This window comes from Mizuhopecten yessoensis, unplaced genomic scaffold (genome assembly GCF_002113885.1).
Source record: "Mizuhopecten yessoensis strain PY_sf001 unplaced genomic scaffold, ASM211388v2 scaffold11055, whole genome shotgun sequence".
Lineage (NCBI taxonomy): Eukaryota > Metazoa > Mollusca > Bivalvia > Pectinida > Pectinidae > Mizuhopecten > Mizuhopecten yessoensis.
Genome location: NW_018408856.1, coordinates 532,238 through 556,698, shown reverse-complemented (window position 1 = coordinate 556,698; position 24,461 = coordinate 532,238). Strand labels below are relative to the sequence as shown.

At 36.6% G+C, this 24,461-nt stretch overlaps 1 protein-coding gene across 2 annotated transcripts in view; it reads left to right on the top strand.

The window, feature by feature from the left end:
- LOC110465116 (dual specificity mitogen-activated protein kinase kinase 6-like) overlaps positions 1 to 24,023 on the top strand; it is a 34,630-nt gene extending 10,607 nt beyond the window's left edge. Inside the window, exons 1-9 of one of the 2 annotated variants that reach the window (XM_021520710.1) lie at positions 5,440 to 5,748; positions 10,464 to 10,521; positions 13,767 to 13,929; positions 14,958 to 15,077; positions 16,186 to 16,302; positions 17,015 to 17,194; positions 18,518 to 18,595; positions 19,057 to 19,196; positions 22,059 to 24,023. In XM_021520710.1, coding sequence (XP_021376385.1) covers positions 5,649 to 5,748; positions 10,464 to 10,521; positions 13,767 to 13,929; positions 14,958 to 15,077; positions 16,186 to 16,302; positions 17,015 to 17,194; positions 18,518 to 18,595; positions 19,057 to 19,196; positions 22,059 to 22,209 — 1,107 coding nt within the window. In that variant the 5' untranslated portion in view covers positions 5,440 to 5,648 and the 3' untranslated portion in view covers positions 22,210 to 24,023. Of the gene's footprint in view, positions 1 to 5,439; positions 5,749 to 10,463; positions 10,522 to 13,766; positions 13,930 to 14,957; positions 15,078 to 16,185; positions 16,303 to 17,014; positions 17,195 to 18,517; positions 18,596 to 19,056; positions 19,197 to 22,058 lie in introns of those variants that run through there. The other variant, XM_021520711.1, reaches the window with a different exon arrangement.
- The last annotated feature ends 438 nt before the right edge of the window (positions 24,024 to 24,461 follow it).

Here is a 24,461-nt window from a genome sequence, read left to right as displayed (position 1 = left end):
TCAATGCTCCTGTAATAACTGGCTGTGTATACGTATGTCAAAAGGAAAGGTTCCTGGGATGTGGTAACTAACTTATAGGCTAAGATTTGCCTAACTATTACATGGCAAAATTAATAGGGTAGAAACATTCAACATATATGATACAGGTGAAGTATTTATTGAAATTTTATCCAAATTATGTAATCACACATATATATATATATGGAAATTTAATTTCATGTATTTAAATTCAATAAAACATCAAAAGGTTGCATTGTGGTATCTAGATATCTGCAAGTAAAATTAATTTGAATAATCTTTAAACTTTGAAGCTTCTTTGGCAAATTGATTAATGTCATTTAAATAATTTAGTTTCCGGCGATTTATATATAGCAATACATTTATTATATATATATATAGCCGTATGTCATCGCGAGATAAATGCTATGTGTGTGTGCCTTATGTTTTCTTGTCGCCCTGTCCCAGTCAAGTTCCCCCATTGCCTATATACACCTTGTACGCTGTCTGGCCCACTGACCCAGTTGTACATACTCCCCATTAACCAGACGATTATGTATGTCTATATGGTCAGGCGAAGATGCAGGTTTATGCATGTTAAACAATTAAAAAATTGCAGATTTTAATTAGCGAGAACTTTCTGTACAAAACACATTGAAGTGCATCATGGATTATTAATGACTTCGCTTTAGATTGAGTGAAAACTCTTTATGCATGTGAAGTTTTCAATGAATAGCACGCATGGTAGCCCTGTGTATTCAAATACATTAAAGCATTAGGCTGTGATAAAGTGTGTCTGGTTATGACAATATGCAGACAATCTTAAAATTATAATTTGTTTTGTTTACAAGTAGTACATTTTTTTTTTAGTAATAAAAGAACCTGGTGGTGTCGTTCAAAGAAATAATTGAGATTTTTCATCATGCAAAGCAATATATATAGAAAGTGGATGCAAAATGTTGCAATTACACTATCAGTCTCAGCCAGTTTTTCCGTTATTTCTTCTCAGAGATCAAGTCTTAGAAAAAGTGTACATTGCAGATTGTATCTAATGAGGCAGGCTTCAAATATAGAGGTCTGTTGTATTGACAGGGATTGGAATGCAATCGTGCGTGACCTTGATAGAAGTGAACTTTCCAACATTGGAATGCATCGCATAAGCTGTGTATATAGCTCATGTATTAATAGCATTGTGTATCGACAGGTGACTTCTTGTGCTCAATACAATACACATCCCTCTAATATAACCGTTCAGAAAATTGGTGGTCTGTATTTTTGTCAAACCCTGCAACCAGCTGCTGCATTTAATCTGTGTGATAAATAAAAGGTTAATTATAAAAATAATTTTGCATGTACTTTTCTGGAATTCTTTTACCAGAATAAGGAAGGCTAGGGTGAATGTGGCAGAATTTGTTAAAAGAATTCAACATGCATATCACGGGTGCACAAATCAACTAGCCCAATGTCAAGGACTTGTAAACTTTATATCAGGGCTTAAGCACTATATAGTGGCAATTCTAAGTACAATAGAATTTCTCTAAACCTGATATGCAAGGGATAGAAACATTTGGTCGGTTTAGGGAGGGTTTGGTTTGCAGAAGTGAACATAGTTGACCCGGATCCAGTCAAGGCTACTCCGATGATGCCGTTTTGTACAGTACATGAACTATACTATACGGCTTGCAATAGATTGATTTTATCCACGTGTTGGTTTGATGATAGTGTGAAAGTTTGTGTGAAGTTATTGTATTTACTATTTAACAGTGTATGTATAGTTCAGCTGATAAGATTTTGAAACATTCGGTCTGTGGACTAGAATTCTGAAAATAGTATCTTAAATCACAAAGTACCTTGTACATGTATGTCTATTCAGTGTGAAAGAATTAATATAAATTGTTTCCAGTTTGTGAATTCTACCTCCCTATATGATTTCACAAAGTTGCATTTATAAAGCCTTTTCTTCTTTTATATATAAGATATCTAGCATACATGTACTTATGTAAGTAAAGCTGCACCATAAATAGAGAGTCCATAGTAGTATTGATTTAGGTTGACCTACATAGTATAGGGCTTTGACTCCACTCCTAGCTATCACACCTAGGCATTCTTCAGCTTATCCATTTCTATATATAGGCCAAATAAGAAAATTATTTTTCCTTATTATATAGCTTTCGAAAAGTAGACCAAGGAGGTTATTTGTTTGATATTTTCTGTTAACTATCTTCAATTCAATGGTATCTTCAGGATAGAGTAGAATTCTAGACTTGATATGTATTTTTTTGGAAAATTCAATTTTCACAAAAAATAAAGGTTAGGGGCAGTGATCATGACCAAGAAGAGATGTTTGAAACAGGTACGCCAAACAATAGGATGGTAACAACTAAATACATAGATCTAGCAATCCTATCTACATATTGATGGTACCGTAGTTCAATAATCTGATAAAGTCCATTGTTCAAAATATAAAACTGACATTTTATTGTGTCTACTTAAGGATCCCCAACCCACTAGACAAAACACTAGAGAATTCCACTGTAGGTTTTCATGCAAGGAGTAATGTCCCCTTAATTCTGTTTTGAATATATCATTGGGACCATATATATAGACTAACAGCCGGGAAACTCTTGCCTATACCCTACATATATCAATATACCTAGTTGGTTAGAGGGACTTTATTCATTATTGTGAGAGGAGGTTCAGGGTTCGAATCCCATTCTGGCCTCCTTGCATTTTCATTCCATTCCCAGGACACTGTTGATTAAATTTGTTTGGTTGTTTATTTCATCTGTATTATTACTTTGTAAAAAGCTCAGCAGGTTTCGGGTTTCATTTCAAAAAAATAATTTTATTAATGCTTTTGTCATGCCGATGAAATGTTTTTAATTCATAGTTTATTAAGGTTTTTGATACTAGTAAAGGGGTTTTAAAGAATTAAATTACAACAAAATTCAGTATAAATTTATTAAATTGTTTTTAGGCTTAAACCACAAATTAACGTGTGGTACTTTTGATTTAATGAAAATGAAAATTCTAAAATAATTGTGAGGCAACAATTGGTATTTGTAAGGTCTGTATTTGAAGAAGAAGAAGAAGAAAAATCTTGGTATGCATTTGACCCTTGATGTTGAGCAATTTCAGAAATATATCGCCTTTAATTAACCTGAAATATTAAAGGTCATAGCACATTTTATAAAGATTCTGATATATTCTTTTAGATTCCAAAAGCCAAAGTTTATTTTGGTGTTACGCGAAATTGATGGTAAATTACATGTAATTCATACTTCCTCATATTGCATTGTGGCACGGTCACTAGACTTGAACTCCTCGTAAAATTAAATGGATCCCACATCGTTGACTTTATATATATCAGCAAATTAGCGAAAACTATAGGGGCTGCAGAAGTCCTGACAGTATCACTGAATTATAGGGCAGATCAGTCATCATGCTAAAGACTTTAACTTTTGAAATTGAAATCAGGAATTTGTTCCCTTGTTTTCATACTTGAACAAGATTGTTAGTTTAATCACTTGATGAGTTTGTTTCTCAAAAGTACTGGGTCTTAAAATCATCTCAAACATGCATGTATTTATATTTTGTCAAAAGTCAATTTCCTGAACAGACGTCACATGATCAGTCCTAATGAGAAGTTTATATAATCACCTTTTGGTTAACTCTTTCACCACTGTAGACCATAATGGACTCATCCAGATCAATGCATGGTAGAGTTTACTAAAGTTGCATAGGGGTGAAAGGGTTAATTATGATTTGGTGACGACTGGAGTTCTAATTTCGTTGTTCAGATAATTTTACTGTTTTCTCAAAAATAGCTTTATTGTACATGTACCAAGACATAATTTCTGTATAACACAATGAAAATTACCTTTAGATTAATTATAAATCACTAATTGCTGGAGTTATAAGATGGTTGCTCAGAAGAAATAATAACTATTTTCACAGAACATTTTTACCAGTATATACCGAATTTAAATGACACGATGAAGAAAAGGAGGCAATATATAACACAATATTCTTTTCATTTCAGTACTTTTATGAAGAGATGTTTCTTGAAAATGAATGAAATGTAAGAGAAATAAATGCAAGTTATCCTGAGTGTACTAGATATGTTGTAAATATACATTGTAGTATGTACATGTATATGCAACATTGTGCAAGCATACATTTACTTTGTACCTATATAGCCATCTCCCTTCCAAAGTTCAGTCCTTATCATACGGTCTCTGTATGCCCTCCTCTATATATCTTCCCATCCATTTAACCACATATCGTATGTTTTTTATGATCCTCAACACAATGATGAATGGTATAGAAGTTTCCTATTTTCCTTCTTCCTATTTCCTGTTTCCTTCATTCCTTCTTTCTTCATTCCTTTTATCTTTCCTGCTTTCTCAATCCTTCCATCTCTTCGTCCTGCTATGTCTCTTCTTCCCATACCTTGATCTAATTATTCCTTCGAATTCTTTATTCCTCTTTCTTTCTCCCATACCTGCTGTCAATCTTCTTACTTTCCCTCCTTTCCTTCATTCCTCTCATTCTTCCTTCTTGGACCAAAATGACTTCATTGACTTGTTGAAGGGCTATATGGTTGTACAGAACAGAATTGTTCCTACTTGGTACTTTTCTCTTCTCGTTTCACTTCCTTTTCTCTTCTTTTCCCCATTAACCATTCCTGACATTCGTCCTTGGCCCTGCCTGTCCAGAACTGGTGAATTTTTGTCCCTCATTATTCTCATCTATCCCTTTCTTCTTTCTCCTTTCTTTCTTTCATATTACTCTTTCAGTATTTCACGTGTTCATTATATCTGCCCTGCCTAGTTCAGAGCTAGTGGCTTTTATAAGATATGAGAACTGAGAATCCTCAGTGTCTTCATTTTTCCCCTTCTTCTTTCCTTTCTTTCACATCCCTTTTTCAATATTTCTTTCTTTAATTCTGCTGCATGCCTTGTGCCTACATTTTGGAGTTCAGAGCCAGCTGGCTTCCTTTAGACTGGTGGACTTATAAAGAATCTACCCATCTTTTTTTCATTTCTTCTCTCTTTCCTTCAATCATTACCTGAACTGCCTAGTTCAGAGCTAAATGCTTTCTAAAGCTGTACAAGCGAAAGTGCACTCTGTGAAAAAAAAACCAGTCCCAGTCATCAACCCTTCTTCTTTCTTCTTCTTTCTTTCACATTCCTCTTTCCTTCTTCCCCTATGTGTCAGTTATATATAGCCAGTGAAACCAGCTATGTAGAGTTTGCCGGTGGGTATCACCTGTAGCAGATAATCGCAGATCACATGTACATGTGTATGACTGGGGAATCCCGGGCTGTACAAACCAGACTTGTAGTATCCAATCAGATTACGGCAGCCTGTTGAGTCACGCCACTCTATGAATGGGATTCATGGCCTGTGTATTATACATATTTGCTTTCAACCAATCAGCGGGGATGATTCATCCGGATGTGATTGTGTGTAATGACTTCTAGTAGCCCAGGCAGGCCAGGCATGCTGTATTGTGTGATGTGTAGTAAACAGTGGAATTCCTTTGCAAATCTTTGACTTGTGTGCTGTGCTGGTATTTTGGAATTACGTGTAGAAAAGGACTTTCATTAAGTAATCTGTCCGATATTTTTCTCTGTGATGAGACCACCATGATGCCAGATCATTTATATCAACACCTAAAAGTGGGACATGAAAGTTTAAAAACCAGGTCACACTCGACCCAAGGCTCTAATATGGAACCCAAACAACGTGAGTGATTATGAAGTTATTTTACAGTGGTTACACCTGGCCCTGCCCGGCCAGGCTACAGGAAATGGCTACTTAAGTTCAATAAGGGGCTGTTTGTAGTAAGATTTATATACCAGATCCAGAGGGTCTTCAATGATTGCGCTATACATGGCTACCATTTATATATATAGATACAGGGGTAGCAGTACTAGCTAGGGGGAGTCATCCTTTGGACCCAACTCTTATTGTCATGATTAACACGCCTGGAAGATAATGTGTCACGGCTATTTATAAACGAGAGATGTTTTGCGCGTTGGAGATTCATGTGATTCACCAATATTGTTATGATTATTGAATTGTGTAATAGTTGCATAAGTTTCACAGAATTAAATGATTCGGCTATATAAAAAAAACAAAAAAACTCTCAATTAAGAATTTCATTGGCATACCGGTATGCAATACCAGCTAGCCGACGCCCAGAGTATATATTACAGTGCTAATTTTAGAAGTAATAATGTTCATTATTTACTATGAAGTAGGGGTGGGGTTCTTAGATTTCTATTTTCAAATCTGCCTGTCTTACTCAAAACGGTAATTGGATGCCCATGTTATGGCAATATATATGTGAATACAATGGACCTGGTACATATATATATATATATTGACTAAGTGTACAATATTATTACTTTACAGAAAATAAATTGTCTTTCACCTTCAATAAGATTTATCAGTTTGGAAATATACAAGCTTGACAAAGGAACCAGTCGGTCTTGAAACATTGCCACATGTTTAATACGTACAGTGTTTGTATATATAGTATAACTTTGATATTACTTCTTATACCATTTGAAGTTTTTAAAATGAAATATAACATATTTGCTACACGGTACGTACCCTGTAAATGAAAAGTCTGTCTAAAAATAACTTTTCAGATTTACTACCGATCATGATTCCTTTTGTACTTTAACTCACCTCCGTATAACAAAAAGTGCTGAATCACTCAAATGTTTTTTTGTGGGGATTTCACCTAACCTACTATTTAACCAGCCGTGTGTTGCGATCAACAGGTCGAGGTCCTGAAGCCTCTGTAGGGAAGTTCCCACAGAACATCTGCAGTGTAGTTTGTTCCTCTAGCAGGAAAACTAGACATGCACTAGACATGTTTATAGTGATATGGTCTGCATGTGGGTGTCTGTTGCATTTGTGCAATTGTATTATGGTTGTCACACCTGAACAGCTGTGAAAACATTTTCATGAAATCTGATAAATATTTATCAACACAAGATATCAGCCTGTATGTCACGCATGCATAGTAATACTTTTTAAACATGCAATGCCCCTCATCATAAGGTGAAGGTTATACAAAAGAGGTCAGAGGTCAGATTGATTTCGATTTCGGCTAAATCCACCCAAGTTAGTCAACTTTCTGGCTTTCAACACAGGTGACTAGGGTTCCATGCCAGAAGTCATCAAAACATGGAACTTTTCTCATGCCGTCAAGTCTAAAGTAACCCAATACAATACATCTCCAGCACACAAGCAGGCATACACACATAGGGAGATATTAGCCAGGTGGCATATGACTAGTAGTTAGCGTCTGATAAGGCAGCTCCTGCGAATTCCTCAAAAATTGTATATCATAATTGTATTAATTGTATATATACGTACTGGAAAGCACTTTAGAATGGCTTATGTTAGCTAGATAGGGCGCTATATCAAATGTTGTATACTATTATTATATTAACCCAAGCTGAGTGTAAAATGGTCAGGAATGGGAGCTACAGTGACATTCAAGAGAGGTGGCACTATGAAAACGTTGCTGTTAATCTATAATTGTATCAATCTTGTAATTGATAACTATATTGTATATCATGCAGTTAGCATATTATCTTGACCCAATGTATATGCAACAGTTTCAGGACTTATTTCATGATCAAGAATGAATTATAATCTTTGTTCTGTGATAATCTGTGAAATCTGACAAAACGGAAATTGTAAGGGACTTAAGCTTGCAGATTCAGTACTCCCTTTACAAAACTTCAAAAAAGAAAATACCTAGTAGTATTAAAATAACAACAAGTTGATCATGTTTGGAACATCAAATCTGTTCATTTAAGGATCCCAATACCATGCAAAAAAAAGAGTAATTTAAATCTTTTTTTTTTTTTATGGAACAAATATTTTCACCATAAAAATATTTCTGAAAAGAAAACCATACCTTGCAGAAATTTCATGAAAAAAAATCATAAAGAAGATTTTTTTAATAAGGATAATAAGGAATTGATTGATGCAAACAAAATCCTGTCGACTTTCTTATCACAAGTGCCTTGGCAAGTGGTTTTTAACTTCAGTGAATATCTTTTGTTACGTACATTAATACAGTAGGTCTAATGTGCAGTTTCATTCAAAAAGGAAGTTTTATACCACAATCTACAACATCACAATTATGAGTTATGGTATAAAACCTATCAATCCAGAAATTGAAGGTATGGTATGGGTGTCCTTTTCAGATATGATTTATTAAATCTCAAGTCGTCATCATGAGAGAAAAAAGTTTCCAAAGTGTTAAAGGGGGTTTTTTGGCAGGGGTACAGGAATCCTTAACCCTTTCACCACTGTAGACCATAATGGATTCATCCAGATCAATGCATGGTAGAGTCTACTTAAGTTACATGGGGTTGAAAGGGTTAAGCAAAAAAAACCGTTGAAATAACTGACACAACATGCTACTTATCAAAAGTATTGTGGAGGTGTTATTATCCTATTATGGTGTAGAGATCTTGCGTAACATCTGCTAACAATCATATCATTGAAGTCTGCATTGGTTTTCTGCATTCTTTGTCCATTCATGTGGAAATTCTCAATGCCAAGTTCAGATTCCAGGAAAACCTTTACTATTTGTTATGTAATGGTCTCTTATAAATGTTTAAGGATCCCTGTACAGTGGATCTCCGTATACAGTAATTACCTCCCCTTAATTTCATTTTGGATATGACTATATATAGCACAGTACTAGTTGAGCCAGACTACTTCTGTAGACCAGTCGGTTAGAGTGATAGTATAACAATCTGAAGTCCAGGGTTGGAATCCTCACACTCAGAACACCAGACTATACCCGTAGAAAACCCAGATGGTTGGGAAGGTGACCCCACACCTTTTCATGTCCGATTTGGGAATCGAACCCCAGCCGCCTTGGTGAAAGGCAAGTGCGTTATCCACTGAACGACCCGAACACTATTGTTAATTAAAATATTTTGTTTATTTGAATATTTCATCTTTATTATTTTTTCCTAAAAGTCTTGTCTGTCTGTCTGTCTGTCTGTCGTCCACACTTTCGATCACAGAGATTATCTTGGAATCCAAAAGACTACACCAGGTAATCATTCTGAAATTTGACAAAGGGATACACTGAAATGTAGATGTGCAATATGGATTACAGAAGATTTTTTCAGGTATAAGTTATACTGTTCCTGAGGGGCTATGGCCTGGCACATATTGCGGGGCCCTTGCACTTGCTGACCTGTCAATGGTATAGTTATATTATAAACAGAGGTTTACCTACGGTATCTACAATTTGGTTAAGTTTTATGGTCTGGCCACAGGATTTAGTTCCTGTAGTACATTACCGATCATAAATACTCTATATTTTAATTTGTTGAACTGATGAAAGTGAAATCGACTGGGCGACAAATTTATGCAGAAGGATAAATCTTAACAAAATAATTTGAAAATCCTCAGCCCTTGTGAAAATAAGCCGCAAACAGGGTATAAAGGAGAAAATACAGTACAAGGTATAAAGTAGATATACAGTACAAGGTATAAAGTAGAAATACAGCACAAGGTATAAAGTAGAAATACAGTACAAGGTATAAAGTAGAAATACAGTACAAGGTAGTAGAAAAACAGTACAAGGTATAAAGTAGAAATACAGTACAAGGTATAAAGTAGAAATACAGTATGTCGTTTGAACTGACACTTGATTTAAGACCATAAGGTACACGGGTCTAGGCAACATTTACATTACAGAGATTTATAGGACTTGGATCATATTCCTGGACTCGCACATTTTTCTGTTGGACTCCNGGGCTGGGGGAGATGGTCAGGTATTGCCTGAAAAAAATCTACAAAAATTACTGTTACCTCATGAAGACCCTTAAAGATGAGCTTATTAATTAAGCTCAAGAAACTGGGTCTTTTGGTCATTTATTTATTTGTGTATACACACAAACATCATTTACGTTTTTTGTTTGCAAAAATTTCCAGATATTTGTTTTCCTGACAGCTACCACTCTGTGTTATTGTATTATATAATATAGTTAGGGCCTCATAGGAAACCTGTTTTCCTGGAATTATACTCTAGATCCATGTAAACATGTACATTTAATTGTTTAAAAGAGTGATATATGGATATAGCCCCATCATGACGAAGTAGACTCAGGAATAAATTACACAGTTACAGCCTGAAGTTAAAACAATGGAGATTTCCTAGAAATACTTCATCTATTTCAGGTATCGACTATTTTCACCCCTGAAATTTCATAATGAACTATTCCAACCTTTGAATTAGGAGAGTTCAAATGTGTCTTCAGGGGTAAATGAGTTCAGGTGTTGACGTACTAGCATTGTGCAAAAAAACAACTCTGCATATACTTATGATCTATATTAATTGTTTAAGATAGTAAATATTTGTGTTAAAAATCAGTGTGAAATATTTTCTTATCTTTCAATTTTAACAGGTAAAAGACGCCCCCCAGGGTTTGTTGTGCAGACACCTGAACCTCCACCGAACCCGACGTAAGTATAAACACTCATTTGTAGACTTCAAATTTTTGAATTAAAAAAAAATGTTAGACCCTATTTTGATTTGTCCTCAGATTGATTGATTGTAGTGAATGTGAAGTTCAGCAAAACCATTTACAAAATATGTGATCAACACCTTCCTTAAGCTTGCCGCCAGTGTCGGTGAAGATATAAGACTGCACATACTTGTGGTTTACATGTGGGTGTGTTTATATAATCAGCTTAATGTATGTAAAGTCAAATTTTCAAATTTAAAGATAGTTTTGTTTTTGGTTTATTTTTGGTTTTTTTTTCGTATATCATTTGAAGGTAGTCATTTACAATTGTAAGAAAAGTTTTCTTTTCATTTAATTTTTAATTTGTTATGGTTTTTTTTGTTGTTGTTTAATTTGTCGTAAAGCTGTTGAATCGATATACAAATGTGCATTGGAGTTCAGTCGCGTAAACCTTCATTTTAAGGTCTTCAGGGGTCAGTGCCATCTAAACTTTTCACCAGGTAATTTAAATATGTATGTAGAGACTGGGTGTGATTCTTACGATCCTAAAATATTGACATCAGATGTCTGCAATTAACAGGTATATATATAGATCCATTTATGTGAGCTACGCAGCATACATATGCACTAGTATATATCTGTATGCATGGTACCATTTGTGTATGTGGGGAAATTGTCTATGTTTGGTTACCAGTGAAATTTGTATACAGGGTGTATTTGTCCTAATTACTAATGCAATAATTCAGGCAGCTGCCAGATGTCTATATATAGGGGGTGGGGGTGGAGGGGGTTAGGGGGGCGAACGTCCCCAAAATAAAAACTAGTAAATAATAATATTCAAAATACAATAATTGTTATTACAATGTGATATCAGTCGAGTAAACTTTGTTTGGCATTACTTATTTGCAAGATGATATTGACTCATTCACCCCTGAAGACACATTTGAACTCTTCCAATTCAAAGGTTGGAATAGTTCATTATGAAATTTCAGGGGTGAATGAGTTAACCTTATTCCTAGAATTGACAATGAAAACTCCCAAAGGCCTCTTTTTAAAACTGTGGGAATAATTCTGTAGATAATCCATTAGGGCTGAATATTTCTTAAAGATAAAGGACTACAAAATGATTGCAGTTAGATGTACATTTTCAGTAATACTGTACACTGGGAAAATGTCAGACTTTATTGCCAAGCTTTAACTTCACCCTTCACCTTTAAAATATAACCTTTATTTATTTTACAACAATTATGAAACAAGTTATTTCAACTTGTATTAATCACTCTTGTTGGCCCGGATGTTAGCGCGCGGGGGTCTTAATGTGGGAGAAAACTGGAGTACCCGGAGAAAACCCACTTTTCACATCCGATCGAGGAATAGAACCCCGACCGCCTTGCTGAAAGGCAAGTGCGCTATCCACTGCGCCACCCGACCACCCTATCACCTTGGTGATCAGATTTTATTTTGATCACCTTTGATAATCATGTTTGATATGTTTATACTTCTGATGTTTGCATATTGCTATAATGATAAATTTGCCCACATAATAAATGGAGGGCGAAATACGCGAAAGTTAAACAATGGCTGAAATACACAGTATGCAATGCAAACCCAGCTATCACCAATCCAGTTGTCTAACTGTCCCCGTTACTTGATCCAACTACCCGAAACCACTAATCCGGTTGTCTAACTGTCTCCGTTACTTGATCCAACTACCCGGTACCACTAATCCAGTTGTCTAACTGTCCCCATTACTTGATCCAACTACCCGGTACCATTAATCCAGTTGTCTAACTGTCCCCGTTACTTGATCCAACTACCCGGTACCATTAATCCAGTTGTCTAACTGTCCCTGTTACTTGATCCAACTACCCGGTACCACTAATCCAGTTGTCTAACTGTCCTCGTTACTTGATCCAACTACCCGGTACGACTAATCCAGTTGTCTAACTGTCCCTGTTACTTGAGCCAACTACCCGGTACCACTAATCCAGTTGTCAACTGTCCTCGTTACTTGATCCAACTTCCCGGTACCACTAATCCAGTTGTCCCACTATATATCTGACCAGTGATTTACGGGACATATCAGACTTTTCTGGTACAAAACTATCTCAGGGACCCAGGTATCTCACAATTCTGCCACTTTTGATGAAAACTGGCTCATGAGTGGCCTGCATTATCAAAGTTTTAGCACACAGTCAAATCTATACAGAAAAGGCACATTTTCTTTATTCTTGTAATGAACATAGTTTTTCTTACCACTAAAGACAGGCATTTGCTTTATTTGGGTGACTTTTACTTCCCTCTAAAGACAGGCATTTGCTTTATTTGGGTGACATTTACTTCCCTCTAAAGACAGGTATTTGCTTTATATGGGTGACTTTTACTTCCCTCTAAAGACAGGCATTTGCTTTATTTGGGTGACTTTTACTTCCCTCTAAAGACAGGTATTTGCTTTATTTGAGTGACTTTTACTTCCCTCTAAAGACAGGCATTTGCTTTATTTGGGTGACTTTTACTTCCGTCTAAAGACAGGTATTTGCTTTATATGGGTGACTTTTACTTCCCTCTAAAGACAGGTATTTGCTTTATTTGGGTGACTTCAAAGAATGCTAACAGTCAGGCCAACCTATGAAGCTAGGTTACCAACTTAAAGGTAGCTTGAAAATACAAGTATGCTTTGCAGTGTAAATATCATACCCACATTGAGGGTCGAGTGGTGTAAAAGCCTATCATTATACAAATAGAGGGAGGATATAGGATCTTACTCTACTTAACCCTTGTTTATTCTGTTTGACAGGACATACCAAAGTCCTTACAAATGGTACAGTGTAGGTGTTATTCCCTGCTAAACAGCATTAGGGTTAGTGCATTGTCAGTGTAATGTGACAGGGTAGTGTGCTGTGCTGGGTGCCTTCAGCACAGTATAACAGTGAGGAAGCACTCTTTATGTCGGCATCAGACCTGTACTTTCACAACGGAGGCAAATACTCTTGACCTACTGCTTCCATCACACACATATACTTTACACACATCCTTAAATTATCTTTGCTTTTAAAAGGACGATATACTACCTATCGTTGTATAATGTAGCGTCCTCTCTCGCGTACTCTGTGCAGCGTGCGCATCAGTGCAGATTGTTAAAAAGTTTCCTAACGGTGCTTCAGCGCTAAATAAACTAAATAAAACAAACTAAACCATGACCTGATTGATTATTTGGTGTATTTAATGGTTTCTTTTTTGTAGGCCCCCACGTGACCTTGACTCTAAGGCAACCATCAAGATTCGGGATCAAGAATTCGTGATTGAGGCCAGCGACCTTATACTCAAGAGGAATCTAGGTCGCGGAGCTTATGGGGTGGTAGATGAAATGAAACATGTTAAAAGTGACACAATTTTAGCAGTTAAGGTAAGTCCAATGAAAGCTACTATATTTAATACTTCATCCCATGCATAATACAAAAAAATGTAATGGTAATTAAAGTTTGTGGGATGATTTCATAGAGATGTATTATGGAAAGTTATTTTGTCTTTTAATAATATAAATGCTACTGTGAAATCAGATTTTTTTGGGACCTAAAGGATAAGACACCATTGCATGTGTACATGAACGCGTGAACTACGAGTACTCGCTCATATAGAGAATAACTTTGTGTCAAACTTGTAAATACCTTGTACATGTGCACCTATGAATTTGTGGATGGAGAGTACCCATAAAATCAACAAAATTAAAAAACCAACGAATTAGTGATTTCGCAGTATGTATTACATTATACAAAATATAAGAATAATATCCTGTGTTAGAAGGGGAATCTTAGGTATTGTTTTGACCAGATTTAGTGAGTAAGTTTGAGGAAGTCTTAACGCCTGCTTTCAAAAATATGGATTGGTAAAATTGTCACAGATTTATTGACTCATTCACCCCTGAAGACACATTTCAACTCTTCCAATTCAAAGTTTGAATAGTTCATTATGAAATTTCAGGAGTGAATGAGGTAATGTACCGTCACTAAAACATGCATATTTATACTGTATTTATCGGGCAATAAGCCCATGCCTGTTAATAAGCCCACCCATATCTATTACAATTGAGCTGAAATGCAAACAAGTGCTATTTCATCGTCCTGTAATTAACCAAACCCCCTACTTTGGGGCATATAGGATGTGTTAGCGCCCCACTGGGCTTATTTGGGCCCCCTACTTTGGGGTAGATATGATGTGTTAGCCCCCCTGGGCTTATTTGGGCCCCCTGCTTTGGAGCAGATTGGATGTGTTAGCCCCCCCTGGGCTTATTCGGGTCCCCTACTTTGGGACAGATAGGATGTGTTAGCCCCCCTGGGCTTATTTGGGCCCCCTATTTTGGGGCAGATATGATGTGTTAGCCCCCTTGGGCTCATTTGAGGACAAGTACACTAAGGCAATTTTGATGATTTACAGAGAATCACAGTAACAGTGAACAGCCAGGAACAGAAGCGTTTATTAATGGACCTGGATATCTCCATGCGGAGTGGATCCTGCCCTTACACAGTCACCTTCTATGGTGCTTTGTTCCGTGAGGTAGGTAAAGGGAGATAACTGACCAGATAAACTTTTTCATGGTAGCTACTTTACCAAAGTTAGCTTCGGAAGAATTTTTTATCAAACTGAAAATTTGCTTCTTATTTAACGGGAAACTGACCAATATTTTCATGCAACTCTTTAAGAAATCATTTATATATCTCGACATATTGGTTGGCCCATATTATGTGTTGTTTTACGTTTTATAGTGTGTAATAAATTTTTGTGGCACCACTCATAGAAATATAACAGCAATATAATATTTGTTTCAAAGTGAAGGAGCTGCAAACAAAATTTGCATATTTTTTTTCAAATTACTTTTAGATTCTTTATTTCTGATTAGTAAAATATGATTATTTTCCTTTCATCTTACTTTTAACCTGTAAGTAGCGTATGTAATATTTTGTAGTGTTCAATTTTTGTGGATGGAAGAAATGCATACCTTTTTGAATAGGTTATCATGAAATGTTGTTGGTTTCTTTCCTATGTAACTGTTTGTTCTTATCCATAAATAATTCTTATTAGTAAATAGAACCAATAATTTCAATTACATGTACCTGTATATTTGGTTACATCTTTAGATATTCTTCAGTTGGTGAATTTCACCTGAATTGTCTCCCCTTCCTGGCTGATAGGCGAAGGTTCAAAATCTAGAACCTAATTATAAACTGCACCAGATCTTTTGCCAGAGATTTATATTAATATAGTGTGTCTCTAAGCAATATTGCTTTTCATGTCTAAATCTTCAAATCAAATTACTGTATGTGTAAAATGAAACTAACCCATTCACCCCTGAATAACTTTAATAGACTCAACGATGCATTGATCTGGATGAGTCTATAATGGTCTACAGTGATGAAAAGGTTAAGTGAAGAAACAGTAGAAGATACATTTAGGCAGTTAACCCTTCCTTGTCTTTTCCCATCTTTTCCATCTTCTCGGTCTTTTCCATCTTCTGTCTTTTTAGGATGTCTCCCTATAGACATCCGTCTTTATATGACTCTAGGTGTTGTGAAGAAGTAAAAACCAAACAAAAATAAGCAAAACCTTTCCTTAAGAAAAAAATTATGAGATGTATTAGTTACATGATTGATTTGACTTGTTCCAGGGGGATGTATGGATATGTATGGAGGTAATGGATGCATCGTTAGATAAATTCTACAAGAAAATTTGTGAGAAAGGTGACCGAATACCTGAGGACGTGGTGCGTGTCATTGCCTTTTCAGTAAGTGTTTATACATTATCTATTTCCACTGCTATTAACTTTTAATGAGGTGATTATTAGGTTTTGATAAACCTCAATGTGTTCTATTGGCAGACAAAGTCAATTTTGAAAATGGGTTAAAAAAAAAAAAACGGTTATGAAATCGGTTCGTTTTTCATTGCTTTAAGGAAATTCTTATGTCAGAAAGAACATTTGCTGTAAATAACTGTTAGAGACTTTTGTTAAATCGGATATGGCTCCAGTATCTATTAAGTTTGAAATTGTGTGAAATTGTAGGGATCATTTTTCACCCTGACACTACCGTAAGTTAATATCTGAAGCTGGAGACAAAAAAAAAAAATGGACACCCAAGAATTTGAAAGATGTCTTTTGTTCTTATATGATAGCTATTGTTTTATGCTTTGGATCCAGTTTTTAAAAAAAAATGCTTGTTGTACCAACATAGAAATTACGCAAACAACCTTTATTAAGTTATATAATTTTTCGGTGGTGTAAAAATACAAAACATAGTCAAACCTGAATCAAGAGACCACCTAAAAAGTTGTCTCTTAATGCAGATGATCTGATAATACAGGTTTAAATCACAATGAAATCACTGCAATAGAGATCATTGAAAGTGGCCTCTCAACACAGGTAGTCTCTTGATTGAGGTGGTTGCTTGGGCAGGTTTGACTTTATGAACATAATACATTGTTTATTTATCGTGTGGCAGGTTGTGAAAGCATTAGATTACCTGAAGAAAGAACTGGGTGTGATACACCGTGACGTTAAACCATCAAATATCCTTATTAACAAGCAAGGCCAGGTGAAAATCTGTGATTTTGGGATCAGTGGATACCTTGTCGATTCAGTTGCCAAAACAATGGATGCTGGATGCAAGCCCTATATGGCTGTAAGTGAAAACTTTTGTTTCCTTTTTTGAAATAGAACATTTGAAATGTATTTGATTTGTTAACACAACATTTATGTAGTGCCATATCTGCTTTTAAGAATATTACTCTAAGGCGGATTCTATCCAAGAATTTCGACTTATAGAATCTTTCACCACCTTGGGGTTGATTTAGAAGGATCTCAGTCTGAGAAGAAAGATCCTGAAGTTGCAAGACAAAAGGCTTTTGCTGAGTGCTTGGTGACTTTAGGAGTGATTTAGGGTTGAGATCCCGCATCTTGCCCCCTAAATGTTGAATGATTCCTTATCTCTTACCCTGTTTATCCTGTCATAAATAGAAACAACAGTTACTTATCAGGGTCAATACATTGTTGACATGATGTTGTACAGTTGTTAAGACATAAAAATCTCTTCATTTCAACCCAAAGGGTGAGACAAGGATATCTCACCCAGTGAAAATGTAGGTACCCTGGTACAGGGTAAGAGAATAATAGAATCCCTCACCTCCTTGGGGGAGGTGATAGGGGAATCTCAACCTGAGGGGGAAGATTCTTAAGTTGTCAAATATGAGGCTTTGCCAAGTGTTTGGCAACTTAAGAATCTTTCCCGGAGTTTGAGATTCCCCTATCTCACCCAAAAGGGGGTGAATAATTCTTTTTCTCTTACCCTGTTCTCCCATTGTGTATCATATACACAATGTAATGATAACGTTACATGCTAAATTCAGGGTTGACGTGACGTCATGATNGGGCCCCCCCCCCCCCACCCACCCATCTCAACTCTAAGGGTGAGACAAGGATATCTCGCCCAGTAAAGTGTAGGTACCCTTGTACAGGGTAAGAGAAATACGCATTCAATACAATGAAGAGAGAGTAGGGAATGCCTTGCTTAGGCTCATTGTACTGTTTGACCACACGATATGTGAGTGGGCTTATATTATATGTCTACTGCAGACTGTATTGGTATTCTTCTTGTTGTGGTTCTGCTTTTCAACCAGCTCTTTTACAGTGCCATACCATTTGAACTCTACAGCACAGATACTGTAGTGCCCAACCCAGATGATATTGAACTCCATTACAGGCTGGTTGAGCAATAAGGGTAAAATATTTTGCTCAAGGACACAACTTGCAATCTGCAGTAATCCAAATTAGTTATAAAAAAATGGTCAGTTATGTGATTGAAAGTGTTAAGTATCTACTCTATATCTCTTCAAATGTAACAAACTAAAAGTTTACCCGTTTCAGCGTTACAATGCACAGACCATAAGCACACTTACCAATGCATTCTTGTTTACATATACACATAAACTTCTTTTCTTGTTTACAGCCCGAGCGCATCAACCCAGGAGAGGGTCAGAGGGCTTACGATATCAAATCAGACGTATGGAGTCTGGGTATAACACTGGTAAGTAATGCTCAAGAGACCAAACTCTCTTAAGAGACCACTTGTTAAAATAAGATATATGGAAATGGCTTTGTCACAGATTGTGGGAAGTGAAACAACTGGAAATTTCCCTGTATTCCTTATGGGAGAATATGTACAGATTTGCTTAGCTTTGGGAAGAAAACCCCAACTTGCCGGTACTTGATTGATGCAATTTGTCTAGTTATCTTTATTTTGTTAGAGATTGATTTAGGAACAGAAAAAAATTCCCAAATCACATGAAAGATGCTGTTTCTCTAGATAGGAATATGGTTTTTTTACAGATTTATTTTAGCAAAATGAAATTTTTACCGAATCTCATGGAAGATGTTGTTCGTTTAGGTATCAGTTAATTTGTTACAGATTAAGTTAACAACAGGAAATTTTCCCCTGAATATCATGGAAGATGGCATTTGTTTAGATATCAATGTATTTTGTTACAGATTGAGTTAGCGACAGGAAAGTTCCCTTACCCCTCGTGGAAGACACCATTTGAACAGCTGAAGCAGGTTGTACAGGATCCTCCACCAAATCTGCCCCCTGATGAGTTCTCGCCAGAGTTTGATGATTTTGTCAAAAAATGGTAAGGCAGAACATTTACAATAATATGCTGCCCCAATCTCATAAGGCAAAATAAAATGAATGACTTGGTTCTCAGGCCAATTTTTAGCTCACCTGACCCGAAGGGCCAAGTGAGCTTATCCCATGGTGCAGCATCCGTCGTCCAGCGTCCAGCGTCCAGCGTCCGGCGTCCGGCAACTTTTTCCTTTAAAATGCTACTTGTCCTGAATGGCTCAGAGGATTTTGACCAAATTTGGTCAGGAGCATCATTGGCCAAAGGGTTCTCAGTTTTGTATAAACGGAGGGTATAACCCCCCCTGGGGGCAGAGGGGCGGGGCCAAATAGGGGGAAAATAGGTAAATCTTTAAAAATCTTCTTCTTCTCAACCAATAGAAGGATTTTGACCAAATTTGTCCTAGAGCATCTTTGGACAAAGGAGACTCAAGTTTGTATAAACGGAGGGTGTGGCCTCTTTGGGGGCAGAGGGGCGGGGCCAAATAGGGGAAGTAGAGGATTTTTTCTCTCCTACTATACAAGTGAAGGGATTTAAACCAAATGCAGTCTGAAGCTTGGTCAGGAGCATCATTGGCCAAAGGGTTCTCAGTTTTGTATAAACGGACGGTATAGCCCCCCCTCGGGGCAGAGGGGCGGGGCTAAATAAGGGGAAAAAAGGTAAATCTTTAAAAATGTTCTTCTTCTCAACCAATTGAAGGATTTTGACCAAATTTGTCCTAGAGCATCTTTGGACAAAGAAGACTCAAGTTTGTATAAACGGAGGGTGTGGCCCCTCTGGGGGCGGAGGGGCGGGGCCCAATAGGGGAAATAGAGGATTTTTTTTCTCCTGCTATACAAGTGAAGGGATTTTAACCAAATGCAGTCTGAAGCATGATTAGGGACAAAAGAATCAATTTTGTATAAACTGAGGTGTGTGGGCCTCCTTCTAAGGGCAGATGGGTGGGGCCCATTAGGGGAAATAGAGGAAAACATCAAATATCCTTCTCCTTTTGTACCGATGAAGGGATTTTGACCAAATTTGGTCTGGAGCATCATTGGCCAAAGGGTTCTCAGTTTTGTATGAACGGAGGGTATGGTCCCCCTGGGGGCAGAGGGACGGGGCCAAATAGGGGAAAATAGGTAAATCTTTAAAAATCTTCTCCTCAACCAATTGAAGGATTTTGACCAAATTTGTCCTAGAGCATCTTTGGACAAAGGAGACTCAAGTTTGTATAAACGGAGGGTGTGGGCCTTCTGGCGGCATAGGAGCGGGGCCCAATAGGGGAAATAGAGGATTTTTTTTCTCCTACTATACAAGTGAAGGGATTTAAACCAAATGCAGTCTGAAGCATGCTTAGGGAGAAAAGAATCAATTTTGTTTAAACTGAGGTGTGTGGATTCCCCTTCTTTGGGGCAGATTAGTGGGGCCCATTAGGGGAAATAGAGGAAAACATTAAAGATCCTTCTCCTTCTGTACCGTTGAAGGGATTTTAACCTAACCAAACTTGTTTTAGAGAATCTTTGGGCAAAGGGAATTGAATATTTATAAATGGAAGATGCAACTTTGTTACTTGTACTCCTTTGATAAACCTGAATGGTACTCAGCAGGTTTTAAATTGAAAAATAAAATACCAGGTGAGCTATTAAGGCCCCTGGGCCTCTTGTTTTCAAAAGAGATGCGGCAGGGCGGTATTATTTTTTTTTCATTTTACATTGCAAAAACGAGACGAGGGTGTTTTTATTGTGTAGTTTGTAAAACGTTCATTGTGGGCATTACCTTGTCTTTTTATAGTTGTGTAGAGACCTGTCATAGAGCAAGCCTCCGAAAATCCCCCCATGATGTTTCAGACGAGAATCACGAACCCCCCATTCCTTATTTGTACCGAAATGAGCGCCATTTGTACACAAGACTAATAAGTCATATCATTTTAACGCTTGCCTGTATATCAATCCTTATCTTTATTCAAACGTTTTCGGGACTTGGGTGACTAACGAGCAAAAACGGCATGTGGACCAATTATTTTTTATTACTTTCATGATAAAATCGGCAATGCAGTGCCCTAAATATAATCATGCGGGCCTGAGAACCAAATAATCAAATTTGTTTGGCCTAAGCTCAAAGCACAAAATGGAAGTACCTTGTATCTGTTTCCAGATTGTATTGGTGTGAACTATTGAATAAATAGATGTTTGCCCCTGAAAATATACTGTAAAAATGGCTATTTTCATGGTGTGGAAATGTTCACCTTTTTTGTTTTTTGTAAATTAGTACCAAAATATCCACACACAAATATTTCTTTGTAGATGGTACAGATTATAGATAAATCAGATGTATAGATTTCAGAACTACGGCCAGAAAAAATAAAATCCTGTACTGCAATTTGTTTAAATGGTGACGACGCAAACTTTACCAGGCGTGAAAAATCCACTTTTATGATAATAGTCTTTAAACTTAATTATATTTAAGGCTACAAGTATCTTTCCCTTTGAAACTGCAATTTAAGCGAGAGTTATTTCCCTTACTTTATATCACCATATTACCCATAAATAATTCAAAAGTTCAAATTACCAATGCCAAATGATTTAGGTGGGTTTTTTTTAGATGGAACTCTTTGGAAAGGAGCAAAATATCACAAAATAAGGTTACATATATCCTTAAGTCAAAACACTTTACAATTCATTTTCTTTTGTTGCATCTACTTAATCAAAACTATGTTAAGATATATTTATCTTTTGATTTGTACAAATGTATTTGGCAAATACTCAAAAAAAAAATATAGAAAAGGTGATGTTGACACTTAACAGATTTTACCTTTTTTCTAAAAAAAGTATTGATTTGTTGACAGTTTGCTGAAGGATGGTAATATTTTTATTTTTTATTTGTTGACAGTTTGCTGAAGGATGTTAAGTATCGCTCCAACTATGCAGAGCTCCTGACGCATCCGTTTGTGGCAGAGGAGAGAATTATGGACTCGGCTACCTTGGCAACTTATGTACAGGGAGTGTTTGAGAAATTTGGTGACCCAAATGAAACCAGCTAATGACAGGGAACTGTTAGCTTGTATTGTTGTATTATGAGGTTCCAGTGACACCTGCACAAACTCTTGCGGACAACGTCGCGTAAACATGACAACGTGGGGAGTCGATTCGCATCTCCACAAGAAACAACATAGTGAGGAGTCAATTCGCCCACATCGCCACAGGAAACAGCATTGTGGGTAGTCGATTCGCCCACATCGCCACAGGAAACAGCATTGTGGGTAGTCGATTCCCCCCCCTGCCACAGGGAACAGCATTGTGGGTAGTCGATTCGCCCACATCGCCACAGGAAACAGCATTGTGGGTAGTCAATTCACCAACATCAGTATAGGAAACAGCATTGTGGGAAGCTGATTTGCGCACAATAAAAAATTCTAGGGATCTTATTCAGCTATAACTCGATAGAAAATAGTGTCTCGGAGAGGTGCTTACAACCCCATAGAAAAAAGCGACGTGAAGAAGAGACTCATACGTGTCACGCCATCGTAAATGACGTCATGACAAGGCGACGTAGAACGATTCTCCAGCGACAGATTATGCTGGTGTCATGTGAACAGTTGTTTTAACTGATTTATGTTTGAAATTTGTCTTGTAATTTAAGTTACATAGAGAAATATGCCAATGACATTTAGAGCATTGTTGTATTATATCATTATTTATGTAAGTATATATATATATATATCAGAAAGCCGTCATCTCAAACATGTTGTATGGAGATGACTGTGGGCTTTGTTGTTAAATTGTTAATAGGTCACAAAGTTAATAATACATTTCATTCCCCACAAATACCAGTACCAGTACATGTGTACATTGAAAACTCTGTAATCCAGATTCCGATAATCCAGAAAAAAACTTTGATAAAAATTCCTGGAGATATGTAATTTTAGATGATTATTCGTAGATAAAACAAAATCCTTAAAAACTTTTATTCTGTAAGATGAGGGAAGATTAATGGCGTTTTGGTTTACTCAAAAACCTTTCATGACCTGACCTTGAATTATGGTTCTCCTGTTTTTTTATTTTCTTAGTAATAGTACAATTTTTTTCTGGTTCTTACGTCAGTATTAAATTTCATTTCAAATCAATTTTATTGTATTCAAAAAAACACAATTGGATTAGGCACAGGCATTGCCAGTATTAAATACATGTGTAAAGAAATAATCAGCAAATTATGGCTATGTAAGTTCTATGGAGATGTGTTTTAATCTTTCTTGAAGAGTAAGACTGAATCTAGAGGTACCCAGTGCATTGTACTATGATCCATTTTCGTAATTCCGGGCGTTACACTCGCTTACATTCTCTGCACCTCTGGAATTTGTCATGACAACATCAAAGACACTACGAAAGGTATTTGATTGGTTCCAGTTTTTAAAAAAACAGACCAATTGCTTGGATTATACCTGTCCTTTGAAGATTACCAAGAGGCGACACCCGGCTTCATTGCTGGTGGATTTTACCGTTAGGCTGCTTCGTGGTTCTTTTGATGGACATCAAGGAATCAAAATACTCTTCTTCAATCATCCACAAACTGGCACACACCGAGCCTTTGATTTCGTTATGACATATTCCAGAGATGCAGAGAATGTAAGAGAGCGAAACACCTGGAATTTTGAGGATGGCTACTATTAAGAGGAATGAAATTGTCTTTTAGCATATTTACTTTATCAATTAAACATATTTTCACATATTTTTATTGCGAAGACGATATCACACTTCTTGTATAGGGCTGCCTACATTTCACTGAATTTACCTTACCAGTCTCACTAATTTACTAATCGCAATCTGCAACTTTTGTTTGGGGGGGGGGGGGGGGGGGGGAAGAAAGAAAATACCATATGTATCCTGTAATATGCTCAGAGGACCAATACATTAATTCTGACTCAAAGTGATAAGGTGGGTTTATAATATTACAAGACAATAAAAATAACATAGTTGGCATTTTAGCTTAACTGCAGTTGGTATCCATGGGCTTATTTCCGGATAAATATTGTATATGAATTAGGGAAATTATGCAATTTCCTATCAAGACATGTACCCCATATATTGAAATCTCTATTCTAGGAGGGGGGGGGGGGGGGGGGGGGGGGGAGCTGTTGGTATATACTTTGTGTTGGCCATTTTACTTCGTCCTTCGAAGCTCTCTATTAAATCAAGCCCCATCACCATTCTTGTAATTATGTCATCATTCTTATTTTCAAAGAGTCAACAAAATAGACACTAACATTGTAAGATATATATTTCTTACACGATATTC